This window comes from Lemur catta, chromosome 4, assembly GCF_020740605.2.
Source record: "Lemur catta isolate mLemCat1 chromosome 4, mLemCat1.pri, whole genome shotgun sequence".
Taxonomy (NCBI): Eukaryota; Metazoa; Chordata; class Mammalia; order Primates; family Lemuridae; genus Lemur; species Lemur catta.
This window is the reverse complement of record NC_059131.1, coordinates 58,506,162-58,525,010: the sequence shown is the minus strand read 5'-3', so window position 1 is coordinate 58,525,010 and position 18,849 is coordinate 58,506,162. Positions and strand designations below refer to the sequence as shown.

The window sequence follows — 18,849 nt, the reverse complement described above, 5'->3', positions numbered from 1 at the left end:
CGAGTATTTAGATCTCTGCTCTTCTGACTGGGGCCAGTGAGGAAATGATTCAATGAGGTAAGCGTCCTCCGCTCTACAATATAACAGATAAAGACAAAAGTTACTTGATGCTTTTTACTCATTATTTCATCCTTTTGGGGCACATTAGGCTTTAAGAAAGGTGGGAGAAGTGATTAGAACACTGTGGAGACTTAGCTGTGTAACTTACACTCCCCGGAGTTTTTAGTTCTACTAAAAGTTCTTTGAAACGACTGAATGATACTCTCATCATCCTCTTGCATTCCTCCGTACAGGTAAAACTTCGCTTTCTGAATAAAAGAGACAAGGTCTGGAGAACTTGTCCAGGTTATCTACATCTGGAAACTAGAACTTCAGAGAAGGTATAAGTGTCAACATTGATTTATTTGGAGATTAAAGGGATCCAGTAGGCCTTATAAAAAGTTGGTGAAAGGTTGGACTGTAAATAAGTGGTACTGCATTTTCCAACCTTTGGTGTCTCTTAGTAGTTAGTACTATCAAATGACTAGTTTCATTTCAGCAGACTGTCAAGGAATGAATGAATTTGAATGCCATTTGGTTAATGACTATGCCTGAGCCTTAACAGAAATCCCACTACTTTGCCAGGCAATGTAATGGCAAAAGTGAGACAGTGGGAGACAGAAAGGGAAGAAGGAAGGAAGGAAGGAAGGAAGGAAGGAAGGCAGGGAGGGAGGGAGGGAAGAAGGGAGAGAGGGAGAAAGATTGTCCTGCTTTCCCCAAACTAACATTTTAAACAAGTATACATTTTCTTTTCAAGTTCACTTTTGCTGAGATGAATAAATACCAAACGACCGTAGGGCAAAGCATTAAAAAATTTTTTTCTGCCTCCTGATCTTCCTAAAGTGACATCATTAATGGTGACACATTGGTGTCTCTGTCTGCACATCCATTAGCTTCTCATCAGGCCATGAGGCAATTTCCTTTGTCTTTCATTATTCGGTTTCCATGCCTGCCTTGCTCTAATGCTCCTGGAGATCATTTACTACTTCTGGAATTAATAAGAGCTGGAAGTTTGAGGGCTTCTTGTAAATAGCTGTGCCGTAGTGGAAGCAGGCAAGGATCCTGGTTTCAATCATTTATACTTTCTTGGGACAGAACCAGATTTCCTACCTTGTGTGGTAGGAAAATCCCCACATCCTACCATGTGGGGATGATTTCACTCACTCAAGGCAGAGGTAAGTCCAGGGAGTTTTTGTCCCTTTGGCATCGTCTTAATATGCCTCAGACAGAAGCAATTTTGATGTTTTCCTTTTCCTGATGACTTTCAGAGACCATCCACTACTAGACCGAGCTCCTTATTGTTTTGTAAACTTCTCTTCCGTGAGGACCTGGATTTTGTCTCAGCATTTCCTAAAGAAGTGGCTTTCAATCCTAATTGCACATTTTAATTACCTGCAACAGTTTTAAAAAAAAAAGAAGGCTGCCCCTAGAGATTCTGATTCAGTTGGTTAGGTCTGGAGTGTAGCTGGTAACTTCAGAGCACTGCCCAGGTGAGGGCTGAGTGTGACATGCAGCAAGGTTGCCTATGATGTCTAGATAGTTCCCTGGGAAGGGCAGGAAGTCTCCAGCAAATGACAGTTAAGCTGAACTGCACTGATAGACAAATGGGTTGTGCAATGCCAGATGATTTTAGGTAAGGACACACTTGGACATTCCTCACTGCAAGCATCTTGTGCTGCCTTCAGCAGCTCTTCATTTTGGGGTAAACCGTGGGGGTCTAGAGGTCTCAACTTGGTTCAGCTGGTAGCTCAGCTTCGTTTTGTTGTCTGCCTTTGGGTTTTGTGCCTTAGTTTGCTCACCAGTAAAATGGGAGTAGTCAAATCTGAGGTTGTAGTTTTGTTTGAGGCAAAAACTAGTACAAATTTGCCACAGTGAACTTTGTGTAAAATCATCAAATTGCGATCATGCAAAGACAGATGGAGTTCTGGAAGTGGACGCAGCAGGAATGTGGCTGGAGTCTTGCCAAACAGTAGCTCATCAATGGGGCTCAGCGATGACCTGGACATAGCAATCCTCCTATCAAATCTTGTTATCACGACATTGGTGGCACTGAGGGAATGCCACAGTCTCTGCTCACTGAAGGTTAACACTACCACGTCTTCTTTGTAATAACTGAAGGGCTTCTGGCATCCAGACTTTTTCTATGAGCTGTATGAACTGTTGGTCAGGACATCAGTGTGAGGGATGGTGGTTCCCTGCTCTGACCACCAGCACCTTGGAGGCCCTGTGCACTCTGCAGGGGGGCTCAGGCCTGCTGGCATCATCTGTCCACAGCTGCAAGGTTGCCCACACTGACAGTCCCAGCTCACAGCCCTGCATCTGGACCTAGGCATGGAGTGGTTACTTCAGATCCTGAACTGCAGATCCTGGCTTCCTGGGATGAATCCTCTTCCTCTTCTAATTCCCTACCTCTGGTTAGAACTAGAGCTGCACGCTATGCCTGTGCACGTAGACTCCCTCCTTCTGCCCTGTCTCATTTTGTGCATCCCAAGCCCTGCTTGAGTTCTTCGACCACTTCCACCCTTAAGGCGAGTCCAGCAGACCCTGTAAGGCCAGGTTGAGCAGCTTCATGGGGCAGCCACTGAGCATCTGCCCCGGTCTAACACAGGGGCTTAATGCCTCTTCCTCGCATCTGACCTAAAGTCTTAATATTTAATGCTGCCCTGTACATATATCTCCCTAGAGATGGGAAATAGATGGTTCCCTCTTTTATGACAGTTGTGCTATTAGTGAAGTACTGGGCCCTCTGATCTTGGGGTAAATCACCCCACTGTTTTCAGTTGCTCTTAACAGTGTGTGGGTTATCTCTCCTCATCTCCTCTCAGGCTATAGAGCGTCAGACCACACACACAGTACCTTAAGAAAAGAGCAATCGAGGACAATTTATTTTGCAGGTAGGAAAATGAGGCACAGAGAGTTTTGATGACTTGTAACCATAACAAGTGAATGGGACTTGACATGAGGACTCTCCCCCACCAGGGAAGGAGGTGACCAGGGGTGGTGGACGTGGAAAGTGCTGCAGGAGAGTGTGCTACTTAGGAAACTTGAGCTTCAGGGACAAAGAGATCTTCCCTTCATGATGTCTCAGTTTTCTTATTTATAAAATAATAGAATAAGAATACTTAACCAATCAGGATGCTGTGATGATTAAAAGAAATATATGTCACATGGTGTATGTATCCAATGGAATACTACTCAATTATAAAAAACGACGGTGATCTAGCACCTCTTATGTTTTTCTGGATAGATCTTGAGCCCATCCTCTGAAGTGAGGTATCACAAGAATGGAAGAATAGGCACCACATGTACTCGCCATCAAACTGGCACTAACTGATCAACACTAATGTGCTCACACAGTATAATATTCTTTGGGGGCAGGGGGGTTGGGAGTGGGTAAACTCACAATTAATGGATGCGGTGAGCATTGTGCGGGGTGAAGGGCACGTCTCAAATCATGGTTGGGATGTGGCAAAGTCATAACATGTAACCAAAATGTTTGTACTCCCATAATTTCCTGAAATAAAAGAAATTGCAAAAGGAAAAAAAAAAGAAATATATGTGGAAAGGACTGGCATAGGGTTTGGCACCTAAGAGGCTCTCATTACAGGCAGTGCAGGCACATACACATGAACACCCATGCGGCCACGAAGTTGGTTGCTCTGAGGAGTCCCTTTCCAAGGCTCAGCCATAACCCACAGGTCCCCCGCCATAGCTCCTGGAAGAATCTCCCTCTGCAGGACCCTGGAACAGTCACTTCTCTTGACGTTCATCTCCGTGCAAGGATGCTTGTTCTGGAGAATGACTTGCAGGGACCTCAAGGGGGCTGTCTGACCAGCAATGGATGCAGCTAGCTGTGCCCTGCTGCACAACCAGAGGCAGGGGCTAACCTAGACAGCAGCACTAGTCCCTCCATAACCGCGATTCCTGAAATCTGTTAAAGTACACAGTTTCAACAGTATCTCCTTCATTTTAATAAAATGAGGCAATGTTTATAAGTGGAACACTTAGCTTAATGATGGGTGTGTACTAAGTATTCAACACATATTAACAGTTCTTAGTAGCAGTGGTGTTTTAAATCCAAGGCTAGATTGGGTCAGAGGGCTTTCAATTGTCCTTTTTCCAGCCTGGGGGCAAAAGAACAGGCTCTGGATTAGGGCCAGTCTGTAGAAAGTCTATGCTCACCTGTTGGCATCTGTTCCCTATTTACTTATTTATTTGTTCATTCATTCATTCATTCAACACATTTACTGAACACCAGTTTTGTGTGTGCCCCTGCGCTCAGCACACAAACCTCTAGTCTTTGGTATTTGTGCCTGGCTGCATTCTGGACTGGCACACGTAGCATTATATCAGAAAACTCTGCTTCTCAACACCGTCTTTCCATCTGCCTGCTAAGAAAGCTGAAGAGTTACGGGGAGCTCTGATGGCCACTTGCAGGCCAGGGTGTGGAATTTGGAATCAGGCAGGTATGTGGTTCTTTTTTTTTTTTATAGATAAGGAAGCAGAGGTCTGAGGGGGAGTACTTGCCTAAATTCTTACAGGAATTTAGTGGCTGTCTGAGGCTAGAACCTGGTTTCCTGATTAGCTTAGGAAACAAGGGTCCTTTCTACTTGACCAGTTACCTCTGTAGGAGAGTGGAATAACTTGTCTTTATGTTTTCATCTGCACATGGGTATTTTTTTCCTTTCTGATGGGCTGCATTTCAAGGTTAAATGAAGAAGCTCTTGAAAACTTCTAGAACAGTGGTTCTCAACTCTGGCTATATTAGATCATCTGGAGAGTATTTCAAAAATACTGATGTAGGAGCCCCACCCCAGACCAATTAAAAAAGTATTTGTGGGGGTGGACCTGGGGCCTCCTGTTGACTTTTAAATTTCCCCAGGTGTTTTTAATATACAGTCAGAGCTCCACAGTCTAGTATACAGTGAGTCTAATATACAGTCAGTATATTCCAAATTCTAATACACATTTGAATCATCTGGGGATCTTGTTAAAATGCAGTCTCCATTTCTAAGAAGCTTCCATGTGATGTTAATACTGCCCGTCTGTGGACCACACTTGGAGTAGCAGCTCAGAAGGTTCTCTGGGATTTTGATCATCCACCTGGTCACTGGTTACTCTAGTCAGGGGCCTGGGAGTTACTTCTCTCCTTCATCCTCTCTTCTTCTTCACCCTATCAGGCCCTTGGTCACCAGATCTGGTCAATTCCATCCCAGGGCACCCTGCAGCTCCTGTCCCTTCTTGGTGGACTAGAGCAACATTCGCTATCCGGTTCCCGCCATCGCTCACTACTCTGGCTGTGTTCTTGCTAGACTGCCTCCTGACAGGGCTTTCTCCTTCCTCCGTGCCTCTGCCCATGCTGTTTTTATTTCATAGAAGGCTCTTCCACTCCTTGACCCATCTCTTAAGAGACCACTGCACCCCTGGACCTCCTCTCTCCCTGCACTAACTAATCACCTATGATGATTGTCTGGTGACAGGGTGCCCTTCTGGTTTGTTTCTGCATTTCCAGCGCCCAGCTCAGCGCCTATCAGCCTCTCAATAAATACTTGTTGATTTTAACAAACAAAACCCCAACCCTGAACGAACAAGGCCAAACAAAGGCCTCAGCTGCTTTCCTTCCGATAAAAATGAACATTCCTTCGAGATTATGCATCAGGCTTTAACTCCCCTCTCGGAAAAAAAAAAAAGTTGATCAAATTTAACAAAGTAAGTGGTTATTTCCTGTCTGGGTTGGGTTGTTTAATACAGGCTCAACGCAGGCGACGGGACGGGAATGAGAAGGATGGATGCTGGCAGGAGCTTGGAGGTCTGCTCGCAGATCTGGGCTCGTCCCAGCGGAGGGAAAGGCTGGAAGTCCGGGATGGGGTGGGGGCGGACGATGGGAACCTCCCCGGCCGGAGACGGCGAGAAGCGCAGGCGGGCGGGCGGGAGTTGGGAGCGTGAACTAACTTGGCGCGGAGGGAGGCGCCGCACGCCGCAGCCGTTCAGGTTTCGCGTCTTGCGAGCGCCCACACGGGCGGCTGGCTTGGGGAAGGGGGCGGGGGAGAGGGAGGGCAGGTCCGGAGCCGAGGGGGTGGAGGAGGGGGGAGACCGAAGGAAATGAGACAACCTTTTCCTCCCACTGACTCGGGCTTCTCCAGCGGCTGCGGGGCTCGGCGCGGCCGCCCGTGAGCGCCCAGGCCGGGACCCCGTGAGCGCCCAGGCCGGGACCCCGCGTCCCCAGCCCAGCCCCTGCCCCGGCGGCCGGTCCGCCGGGATTTCTCTCCGAGGCGCCGGTGCCGGCCCAAGCCCCGGGCAGCGCTTCGTCACGTCCTCCCCTCGGTGACCGGCTCCCTGTCCCCGGGCTCGGCCCCGCGCACCCCGAGCGCAGCCCCCGGAAGTACGCGCCGGCGGCTCCGGCGAAGGTAAGCGGCGCCCCAGAGCGCGCCCTGGGCGCAGGGGTGCCCGGCATCCCCGGCGGGACGCGGCTTCCCCAGAGCGCCCCCTCTTCGGAAACACCCAGAGCACTTCTGACTTGAAGCCGCTGCTTTGTTCCCGAGCCCCTGCCCAGGTGTTGTGGGCTGGGTCCTTCAGGGAACTCTGCTTCCCAGCGCTTTCTTTTTTGCCCCCTCTTCCTCCCACTTGCCTGTTGCTTCCCCTGCTCCCCGCTGCTTTTTCTTGCTCAAACGACTCTCTGCTCCCAGCCTCTGCACCCAGCTCCCTGCGTCTACACCCAGCTCCCTGCCCCTACATCCAGCTCCCAGCCTCTACACCCTCGAGTCCTTTCCAAATCTGGCGCCTCTCTCCTTGTCCGTCTCTGGGAGCCGGGCGGAGCGAGCTGGCCCACGGCATCGACTGGCTTTGATCCTGGGCCTGTCCCAGGCGGACCTGCCTGAAATTTACGTGGTGCGCCGTGGACTATTTACCTGGCTCGTTTTGGAGACACTCAGCTCGCCGCGCGCATTTGGCGACCCTCAGGACCCTGAAGTCATTATTGACTGGGGAGTGAAAAGGCCGTTGGCGCCCCCTAAAGCCTGACGGGGATGCTCTGCTGGTGGACAGGGGCGCAGTCAGCCCGTGCCGCTCCATCTGGGGGTCCCAACGGTGGGGGCGAGGGGCACTAGATACGGGACGTGGAGGTAATTAGTATGATTTGGAAGGACAGGAGGGCCAACCTCGTCAAGCCAGCTTGCCATTTTGCTCTTAATAAACTGCCTTTCTCACACCAAGGCTGTGAGTGGAGACTCCTTTCCCTTTTTTACAAACGGGCAAAATGAGATGGGGAAAGGTTACTTAAGACTTCCCGGGCCACACAACTAGGAAGAGGCCCAGCCAGGATTTGGGTTCCAGGTGGTCTATACTGCACATCCCAAGTCCAGCCCTATAGAGGTTCCTCTGTTCAGTCTGAGCAAGAAACCGCCACCTTCTGCTTGCCCCATAGCACAGGGGACCAGTCCTTTTCCTTGCTGAGCAAATGCATCTTGATTCTATATAAACCCAAACTATTTATTTAGTACCTACTATCCTCAGAGTTCAGTGGCGAGTACTGAGATTTCACCTTTGAACCTCACTCTTTCATGCCCTTCCTGTCATCCAGTCTGTTACCAAATCTATAATTTTGCTGCAGAAGGATGGCTTGAATCTCTCTGCCAAAAAGGCAGTTAAGCACTGTGGCTAAGAGCCTAGGCCCTGGAGCCAGACCGCCAGCTTCAATCCTGACTGAGGTCTTTCTGTACGTTTCCGTCCGTACCTGGATTTCCTCATCCATAAAGTAAGAATGGTAGGGTTTGCAGCAATGGTTCTCAACCAGGGATTTTTTCCCCCAAGTGGCATCTGGCAATGTCTGGAGATATTTTTGGTCACCATAGTGTAAGCAGGGGAGGATGTTATTCATCTGGTGGGTAGAGGCCAGGGAAGCTGCTAAATATCCTATGTTGCACAGGATGGCACCTCACAATGGAGGATTATCTGGCCCAAAATATTAATAGTGCTGAGGTTGAGAAACTCTGATTTAATGTATCAGTTCATGGAGAGTGCCATTATTTCCAGCTCTCATCCTTTTATCTGCTCCAGTTTGGCTGATTATACCAACCTCTGTCGCCATCTCTCCCCTCATTCCAGTGCCAGACTTCTATTGCTAAATCCACACTAAGTCTTACAACTATCCTGCCTTAGTACACTTGTTGGTCTCCCATTGCTAACAGAAGGAATGGAAATCTGCAGGTGTTTTATAAGCACTGAAGGTAATTCTTCTGTATGTTTGAGAATCACTGTCTTTACAGAATAAAATCTAACCTCTGATCTTGTACACATGGCCCTTCACCACTGGCCTCAACCTACCTTCCCAACCTCACCTTATGCCACTTCCTCTATGCTCCCACCGTAATTGCCAACTCACTGTTCTAGGTCCTTACTTTTCAGAATGCCCCTCTTCCTCCTTGGCTGGCAAATTTCTCCTCACTCTTTGACACTAGAGCTCAAGTCCCATTCTGGGTGAAGCATTCTTCAGTTCCTACAGCCAGTTCTGTTGCGGCCCCAGCCCGAGGCATCCCTGCCCCCTCCGCACTTTTCTTTCAATATATCTCTCCTAGTATTTACTGCACTGTGTAGGGACCCTTGCTCATCTTTCCACTGGTCGAACATTCTTGGACTCTAGAATAGTGCTGCCCATGCTCACAGTGGGGGCTAAGCTTTCTGGCTTTGGAGTCAGGCTGCCTCCATTCCAATCCCAGTTCTGCCACTTATTAACTCTGTTAAAAATTAATTACTTGACCTTGGGCAAGTGGACTCAGTCTCTCAAGGCCTTACAGGTAAAATAAGAAAAAATAGTATGCCTTCTCTATAGACTAGTGTGACTAATTAATGGGATAATAATTGTTCATCTTAATACTGAATATCTACCCATGCCAGGAGATGGTTCAAGTTTAGCATTTTATGAGTTTTTACTCATTTAATCCTTACAATGTCCCTTTAAAGTTAGTACTAGTATTGTTCTATTTTCCAGACAAAGAAATAGAGTCACAGAGAGGTTGAGTGATTTGCCCAAAATCACACAGTTAATGAATGGTAGGGCCAAGATTCACATGACATCTGGATTGCAGTACACACACTCTACACTATACAGGTGAAGGGCTTAGCCTAGTGCTTGGGATATATAAGTGCTCAGTAAATGTGAGATGAGGTTTGTTGAGAGCATGAGAGCCTAAGTCCATTGGCTTTTCTGCCTGCATCACACTTGTGATCTAAGCCTGTGCCATTATTTTTACAACTCCTGTTCCTTTCCTTTCTTCCTTGCCCTGCCCCCAGCCACACAGGGGTAGGACTTTGGGGTTAGTCTCCTGTCACAGTGCTGAGCCAGCACCACTGACCTTGATACTCATTGGAGCTTAAGTGTGCCTAGTCAGGGCTAGAAGAGCATTTGCTTTTGGGGGATTGGTGGAGAATGGGGGATTGCAGTCAACACACACCTGCCTGGAGGAGACAGATGAAGATGTGGGGTCAGAAACTCTGTGACCATGGTTTTTGTCCTTACCAAGCATGTGCCCTTTGTAATGTGCACCTAGCACATAAATATTGGCAGAACCAATTGATGAATAGGGGATGGATGAACAAATGCCACCAGTTGGGTCTCCTACCTTATACTTGATCAGGTGCGGAATATACCTTCTCTCTGAGTATTATGAGAAACATTTATGTATTAAAGGTAAAACTTGTTAAGGGAATTTAATGACTCATATAGGGTGTTGGAGAACCAGGTTTGGAACCAGTCGTTGACCATCTGTATGAGTTGTGTTTGACATTGAGTACTTGGTTACAGCTTGGAATGTTTTATTGCTGCAACTACAGTGCTGGCTTTGAAAGCTGAGCCCCCTCTTTGCTAGTCCTGGACCAGTTGCTCTGTAGGCCGGACTGCCTTGCACAAACACCTGTGCATTTGTGTACTCTGTCTTCCCCCACAGCTGTCCTCCACAGCTGTAATCCCCCTGAGTTTGCTTGTTTTGACAGGTTGCCCCCAAAACTTCAGTGGGATGAGGTCACCTGACATCTGTAAGGCCTGGTGGTTTTGTTAGGGGCCACAGAAACACTCTAGTAAAGGCTGCTTTTGAGGGTGAAGCAGAGTGAGAACTTTCCTGTCCATTGACACATCCAAGACTCTTCAGATCCCCTGTAGCACTGCCTTCCACTTCAGGCACTAGACTCTTATGTCTCCTGACATCATCCTCTCTCCTAGGTCAACAGCTGGCTGATCTGAGAAACGTTTTCCCCCAGGATGTTAATGACTTGGGTAAAAGTCAGACCCAAGATCTTTGGGCATCACTTGTGTTTACACTGAGGCTTTTATAGCCTGGCCCAGAAAATAAACTAGCTCAGGAGTGGTGGGGTTGAGGGGAGTCAAGCTCGGTGCCTGGTTGTCAGGCCTCTGATGTTACACCTTATTGGCTGCCATCTTGGGCAGTACCTCTCCACTGACCAACAGGCAGGTTTCTAATGGAGCTGGCTCCTACTTTGTGTGTCTGGTTCTAGGGAGGTACATTTTGCCCTGTTTAGGTCTTGATCTGTGCTCTTTGTGAAGTGTACTCTGCTGTTTGACTCTACATAAAACCCTGTTTAGTGCTGTAAGGGACATTTTGGTCTCAGACTAGAGTGGTGGTGGAATTTTGAGGTGTTAGCATGGACTTGGAATACACATGCTATAAGTAGGCCTGTGTAGGTGCCAAAGACACAAAGATGAAGAAGACCTAATCCATATCATCAAGCTCACTGGCCGCCACGACATATAATGGATATATGAACAGATCACCAGAGTGTGTTAAGTCAAATAAGAGATCTGAGCTGAGAAATGGGAGTTCAAAGGAACCAGCTACCATCCGTGCTAGAAGAGTCATGAGAGGCATCAAAGAGGAGAGAATGTTTGAGCTGGGCCTTAGCATATAAGTAGGAGCTTTCTGCTTTTGAGGGGACTGATGATCAAAGGGCATTACAGACAAGAAACAGCATACATGAGGTGAAGAGTCAAGAAAGGGCCTGGCAGACGTGTAGGTATATGGTGTGGACTGGAGGGCTGGAGATGGGTCTCAGGAGATGACTTTGACATTTCAGTAGTCCGGAAGTCTGTGCCCGTGCTGTTGGGAGACAATGGAGTAGGTATTTAAAACTCAGGTGTGCTGAGCTCTTTGAATGGTGGCTCTGCCTCCTGTCTCTGCTTGGTCTTGTTTCCTCCTGGGACAGAGGGACCAGAGACCAGGGTCAGGGAGGGACACTGTCTCTAGTAAGCAGAGAAACCACAGTGAGAAACAAAGCCGAGCTCAGTGGTTGTGTGTGGTTGTTTTGTTTCCTTTTCAAAGCGCTGGCTGATGAACTGTGTGGATGGCCCCTGTGGAGTCTGGGCTTTTGAACAATTACCTTTAAAACATCCAAAAGTCTGCATGAATTGCTAAGTAATTGTGAAGTTTCTCCAGGCTTAAAGAGGGAGGGAGGGATACAGGGAAGGAGGAACGGAAGGAGAGACAGAGAGAGAGATGGAGTTTTGATGCTCAGGTCTGTTTTACATAAAATTCAGCTTGTGATCCAGCAGATCAACTACTATAAGGACTGACACATTTCCTGGGAATTGTGTTCACATTTACATTTCTTTTCTGAGCCCAAAGCCTTTTGCATGTACTGATTGCATAGACCTCCCGACAGATGATGAGTGCATATGCTTGCTGATTGGACAATTGGTGTAGGTCCTTCTGTAGGTCATCCCAAGGCTTTACTCACTTATGTACCACTTAGTGACCGCTGGCACATAGGAGGCACTCAGTAAGAGATAGATAAGTAAATGAATGCCCTAGCATGGAAGTTCCATTCCCAGTCCTCAAGGTGCTCCTGGAGGAACGGGGAGATAGATAAGAAAATAGACAACACAGCACAGTGGACTAGTACCATGACAGAGAAGATATGGCTGCAGAGGAAGACCCAGTCCATCCAGGGATCAGAGAATGGAGGCAGGGAGAAGGGTGCTTTCTTCTGGGGACCAACCTCCCTCGAGGGAAGTGGTCCTATGGGTGATTCCTAGAGGTTGATTATAACAGTAGCACCTGGGCCAGTCACAGTAGCTCACACCTGTAATCCAAAGCACTTGGGAGGCCGAGGCAAGAGAATTGCTTAAGCCCAAGAGTTCGAGGCTGCCAGTGAGCTATGATCGTGCCACTGCACTGCAGCCTGGGTGACAAAGCAAGACCCTGCCTCTTAGAAAAGAAAAAATAATAGTAGCAGCTAGGGTGGGTGCCAGGCTCTGTGTTAGGGACTTTAGGTGCCTTTATTGCTAGATCCTCACAAACACCCTCTGAGGTCGGTATTGAAGAGGAGGTGTGGTCACACCCACAGCGTATAGGCAAATCTGGAATCTGATCCAGACCACTGGACTCTGAGCCCTTCACCCTGCCCCGGACAGTCTTGGGATACTCATATTATCATCAGTGATGCTTTTAGGAAATCTGCTTTCAAAAAAGAAGGTGCAAGAATGTGGGCCTCTGTGGTTGGAGTGGGAGCAAGGCATTTCCTCCCAGCTTTTCCCTGTTTCTTTCTCACTGTGTGACTTCTGAGGTTGTGCCTGGGACAGGTGGAGGCTCTCTGCGCTCTCTGCTCTTGGGTTCAGTGACTCCGTACCTTCTCTTGCCCCTCTTTGATCACCAAGACAGCCTGCACTTTGTCCTCCATGGTGAGAGGACACGGAAATGCTGTTCAGCAGAGAAGCAACCATACAGTTGCAAGGAAAAGGCTTTTTACAAAACACCTGCTGTAATTTAAGCCTCTCCCCTTTTGCCCTGCCCCCTCCTGCCCGTGTCACTCAGACGGGAAGTAGCTGCAGGGAACAGACTTCAGGGATCCTGTTTCTGCATGGGGACCCAATCAAAAGGGCTGCCTAAAGCAGTCCTCCCCTGGGCACCTCCACAAACACACTCATCTTGTCAGGACAAGACAGGCCACAGCAGCCCGTGGGGAGGGGCGGGGAGGGCCTCTTGCTGGAAGACAAGTGCACTTCTTTCCTGAGGTCCCCCATCCCGTGTGCCACTTGGCTGAGCAACTTCTGACAGCAGCTCCCTTCCTTGCTGCACTGAGATTCGACAGTGAACGTGGGAGTGGGCAGAATGAACACTGGAAGGAAGTCAGCAATGCCACTTACCTGCCATGAGGACTGGGTCCTTTAATCTCTTAGCAGGTCAGTGACGGGGGCAGGAATGGTTGGCATGGACGTTCTGTGGCGTTAGGTCCTGCTGCATGTCAAAGTGGGGCTCACTGTGAAGACCTTGTGAAAATTCAGAAAATAATGACTTGGACATTCAGTCTGGAAAAGACGCACATGACAGTGAATTGTGTCCCTGCGGGTGGGCTTGTATGCTCACAGAGATAGCTTGATGGCCTCGGTGTGTCTGCTCAGCTCAAGCTCTCAGTGTTTACTAACACCCTTGTGTGCCATGCACAGTTCTAGGCCCTGGGGACACAGAGATGAACAAGATACTCTTTGTGCCCAAGCAGCTCAGCGATCCAGGGTGGAGACAGACAAGGGAATCAGAGATAGTAACGCAACATTTTGCTGCCCGTCTCTCTCATTAGAATTAGTTCTCTGAAAGCAGGACACATGTCCTGTTGAGTCCCACATCACCAGAGCCTACCGCGAACTGTGGCATATAGTAGGTGCCCTATCTACTATACCTATTTTATAGCTGAGTAAACCTGGGCATAGAGACAGTGAGTAACTTGCCCAAGGTCACACAGCTATAAGTGACAGACCTAGGATTTTAGGTCAGCTGTCAGGAGCCGGGGTCTGGGCCAGACCACCTATATCCATGAGTGTTGTACTACCCTAAATGCCACACTAGAGGCAATCACAGAGACAGAGCACTGTGGGCACCCAGAGTAGGGGCACATGAACTCAGCTTGGATAGCAGGTAGCTCCAAGAAGATATTCATCGAGGAGGGCGAGATGGAGGGATCCAGGCTGATGGGAGGGAGAAGCAGAACTTAGGCAGAGGGGCCAGTGAGAGGTACAGTATGTCCAGGTGAGCAGGCAAGGTGTGCTCCAAGAAAGGAAGGTCGGTAGGCATGGTTGGAAAGAAGGGAAGTGAGTCTGTGAAGGAGCAAAGTAACCAGATCAGGAAGGACCTTGCTAGAGAATTTGAACTTTACTTTGAAGGCACTGGGGAGCCCCTGTGGGATTTCACACACAGGAGAGACTGGGTCAGAGTTTTGTTAGAATAACAGACCTCTCTGGCATTAGAGTAGATATTGTAGAAGAATAAGACAAGTGTCAAGAACACAGGTGTTAGGACATCACTGCAGTTTACAGGGTGGAAAAAGCCTGGGGTTTGGAGTCAGGCACATCTCAGTCTCCTTCCCAGTTTCACAATGTCTCTCTAAAATTCAGGCTATCTAGTAAATGTATTTGAGCCTGGGTCTTCTCATTTGAAAACAGAGACTCTACTTCCCGAGGGGTGGTATGTATGTTGGTCAGGATGATGAAGTACGTGAAAGGTCTACTGCAGTGGTTTATCCATTGATTGATGTGATAATAGTGGCCAATATTATTAATATTATTGTTATTGATCATTCAGGTGAGAACTAATGAGGTTCTAATAAGACACTGGTAATAGGGGTAGAAGATTGGTCACAGACTCAAGAAATACTTGGGCAATAGAGTTAACATGATTTGGTGACTAAACGGGGGAGTGAGGGAGGGGCAGGAGTCTAGGATGACTCCGACATTTTGGCCTGGGTCACTCGTGGGAAGGAGAGTGGGCTGTTCATCAGGAGGGTAATGGGGGGAGCAGCATTTATAGGAAAGGATGATGAGCTCAGCTTTAAACATGCTGAGTTTGAACTACCAGGACAGTTAGGGAGAGATGTCTGTGGGCAGGTGAGAGTTCCTCCAGAGAGAGGTCTTAACGAAGATTCATAAGCAAACTTTTAACAAAAGATAATGAAGTCATGATGTGTATCTATTGACCACAGAGTGTGGGAAGAGGAATTATGATAGCTAATGCTTATTGAGCGTGTATTGTGTGTTCTAAACACTTTATGTGTATTAGTCCTCTTAACAACCACTGCTAGGGAGGACTACTATTATTTTACCTATTTTATAAGTAACCTAGGCACAGAGATGGTGAGTAACTTGCCCCAGGTCACACAGCTATAAGGAAAGGACCTAGGATTTTAGGCCAACTGTCAGGATCTGGGAACTGGGCCAGACTGCCTCTAAGAGGGGGGGCCTAAAGCACAATATTGACCTCTGAAGGAGGGAAGGAGAAGACCCAAGGAAAGTAACAGGGGAGAGTAAGTGCAGAGGCAGGAGGAAATTGGACACTGGGATGTGGAAGAGGAGAGTTTTCAGGAGGGAGGGATCAACAGCATCAGTGGGAAGCATTGCACATTCCGTGATGTGGAAGTCCCTGAGAGAGCCGAAATGTCCATGGATTGGGGAATTAAGAAGCTATTATGACTTGGTGAGGGGAGTTTGATGGATGAAGGGAGCTGGTGAACAAATGTGAGGTGAGAAGTAGACATACTGAGGATCAGCAATTATTTCCAGAAGCTTGGCTGCGAACGTAAAAAGAGAAGACAGTAGCTAGAGGTGTTAGGTAAAGGCGGTGTTTTAGGGATGGAAAAGACCTACGCATATTTGCATGGGGAGGCAGGACGGCGCCAGAGGAGGCCCTGTGGAGTGGCACAAGCACACTGTGCTCGCTGGGAAAAGGATCTCCATGTTCACTTTCCTTTTCCATGCAGATTTTTAGTATTTCTCCTCATGTTCTAGACAGCTTTATTAGGTGGAGCAGAGAAAATGTCTTTCACAGTGCCCAGTGGTGACTCATCACTTGTTAAATCCAGACCATGTCAAATTCAGGTGCAGTATGTTATCCACCGAATCTGCCTTCGAAATATTCTCTGAGTGAGCATTACATGCTGGGGCTCCCTGTCAGGCATGGAGAATTGGTGTCTGCTCTGTAGATCCCCAGAGTTGAGAATGGTGGTGGCAGAAAGGCTTGAGGAGGAAAGAAGGGGACCCAGAGCACAGTGGGGCCGTGGGGAGAGGACGCCAGCTTTGGACTGGACACGAGACACCTGATCAGAGGCACACGTGCTTGGGGATGAAGGCAAGTCTATGGGAGGAGACAGAGGGTTGCTTGGATCTTGTAGGAAATGGAGGGCACGTGATAAAGTTTGCTGGGACGACAGCCCTCTGCTTGGAATGACTCCAGATGATTTGGCTGCTGCCAATTAAGTTCTTAATGATGGAAAAGGCTGGCATTTCTTTATGAATGCTGTATTACCAGGCTTAGAGGATGCAGGTCCAACAGGCTCTGAGACGATGTATTTATCTAGAAGCAAAGACAACCTCTGCTTTCATACATAGGATTCTTTTGTTCAGACCAGGGGCAGATACCACAGAGGGTTAAAAGCTTGACTTAAACAAGAAATTCAGCTTTGCCTTGGTTCGTGGTGCTGACGTCCCTGAGGCTCTGGGCTGGAATTAGGGTTTGGCTGCCAACTTCATAAATTTGCCTTGGTTGAAATGGCTTCTTTGCTCTTCTTGGAAACATCTCAGCAAAATGCACACACCTTCACAGACAGCCTTTATGGATGGGGCCCTCCCGAAGGATACTGTCCTGGTTCCAAAAGGCCACACAGGAAATGGCCTTGGGACATTTTTTTTTTCCCACATGAAGCAGCAACTTAGCTGAATTATTTGCTTGATCATGAGTCTTCGGATATCAGGAAAAGTGAACAGTGCTTCTTTCAGAGTCACACGTCAAGCTTCAGGGTTCCCTCAGTAGTGGAGGACTGGGGGGCAAGGAAGGACCATCCCTGCCGGACCCCTCCCAGCTCTGTCCCGCCAGGTTGGATGTGGGAATGTGCAGTGTCCCTTTGGCTGGGTGTGGGTGGGATGGACAGACAGGGCACTCTCCTTGGGGACACAGGGCAGAAGCTGCAGGGGTCTTGCCCCACCTTTCTTTAGTAGACAAGGAACCAACGATGTCCTTCTCCAGGAGGGCGTGGCTGGAATAGTGTATGGCTCAGCACAAATGTGGACTCAAAGAAGATCCATAATTCTATATGTGTCTTTATTCCTATTCCACAGGGTCTGAATTTTCTGTCACGGAAAAGGCCCATCTATGTACATGTTCCACACTGATTTCTGAAAATGAGTGCATAGGCCTGTATACATGCTTCGAATATCCACATCAAAGCTGTCAGTGGTGCTTCTGTCATCCTCCCTTCTAGACCGTGGGGGTGCCAGAAGGGTCTGGGAGGGAGTATTCAGTATGCCCAAAAAGTAACAGTTTTGATACTTTGATTCTTTCACTTGTATTGATTCATTAGTAAGATATATTTTTTTCATTCAGCCAACCACTCATTCATTCAGCACTTGGCACAACTACCATGTGGCTGGGTGTAGGCTAGGGGATGGTAACGCGGCGGCGATTCCAACAGTCTTAGTTGCTGCCTTCTTGAAGCTCACAGTTGTTAGGGGTCAGACATTAAAGTAATAAAGACACAGATAAAATACATGATTACAAACTATGGTGAGTGCTATGCTGGACAAGAACAGGGTGCTCTAGGAGGGAATGAGAGAGAACAGTTTAGATTAGGGGCATATAGGCCCGTATTCACCATAGACAGTACGCTGTCTATTGAAGGGATGTTACATGGTGCCGAGACAGCTCTCAGGAAGGAGTACCTGGCTCTTGGATAGGGCTGAGGGGGCAGTTCTGGAAGGCTTCAGGAAGGAAGGGACATGTAGGAATAATCTTGAAAAACAGAAGTTTTCTACATGGAAAGGGAGTAGTGATATTCTAGATGGAGGCAACATGGTGTGTTTGGGGGGACTCCTAGCAAAAAAGGTGGGGTTTATGCTACGTAGAGGGGAGTGGCAAGAGATGAGCCAGGAAAGATAGACAAGGACCAGCTAACGCAGCTTCGTTTTTGTATCAGAAGCAAGTCACCGGAGGGAGTGACAGGTTACGAAGGGGCTGGCAGACATTTTCTGTAAAGGATCAGACAGTAAATATTGTAAGCTCTGTGGGCCATAAAGTCTGTTGCAGACACTCGCTCTGCCACTGTAGTGCAAAGGCAGCCACAGACGGTATGGCTATGTGCCAATAAAACTTCATAAACAAACCCAGGCCGTGCGCTGGATTTACCCACGAGCTGCAGTTTGCCACCGCTTGCTCTGGAATGATGATTCTGGTGGCTCTGTGAAGGTTAGAGTGGAGGGTGGGGAGAGAATGGAGGTAGGGAGGCCAGTTAGGAGCTGTTGCTTTAATTCAGGGGCCCTAAGGAAGGGACAACGGAGAGAAACGATTTGTGGCATGCTCCAAGGTAAAAATGACAGGACTGCATGCCCAATTTAATGGGAGCATGTCTAGTTATTTCTTTAATGCTCAGTGGACTGATTCTTCCAGCGAAGGGAAAAAAATTCATGGACATTCTAGACATGTGACTCAGAATCACACGCACATCTGGGAGGTCACCTGCTGGTCACTGGACATAGTGCTTGGTGCATTACGTAGATTATCTCATTGTTAAGCGTAACTCTTAAGAATTCTTAAGAATGTTAAGTTGTATTTTCTATTTCAGTTTAAAAATAGTAAGTTATTTTGCCCAAAGTCATATCACTGGGGAATGGTGGCGTCAGATTTAACCCGGATGTGGTGTCAAAGCCTGTGCCATTGCTGAGATGCGGAATCTTTTCTCCTCCTCCCAGGGGGTGGCATGAAGCCCCACCCCTGAGCCTGTGCAGCTCTCTGCTCTCCCTTCTCTTTGTCCCTTCTAAGACCCATTCCG

The 18,849-nt window shown here is 48.1% G+C and overlaps 1 protein-coding gene across 1 annotated transcript in view; it reads left to right on the top strand.

The window, feature by feature from the left end:
- The first annotated feature begins 4,356 nt into the window (after positions 1-4,356).
- Positions 4,357-18,849, top strand: part of EVA1A (eva-1 homolog A, regulator of programmed cell death) — a 49,935-nt gene continuing 35,442 nt past the window's right edge. Inside the window, exon 1 of the mRNA XM_045549942.1 lies at positions 4,357-4,505. Coding sequence (XP_045405898.1) covers positions 4,463-4,505 — 43 coding nt within the window. The 5' untranslated portion in view covers positions 4,357-4,462. The remainder of the gene's footprint in view (positions 4,506-18,849) is intronic.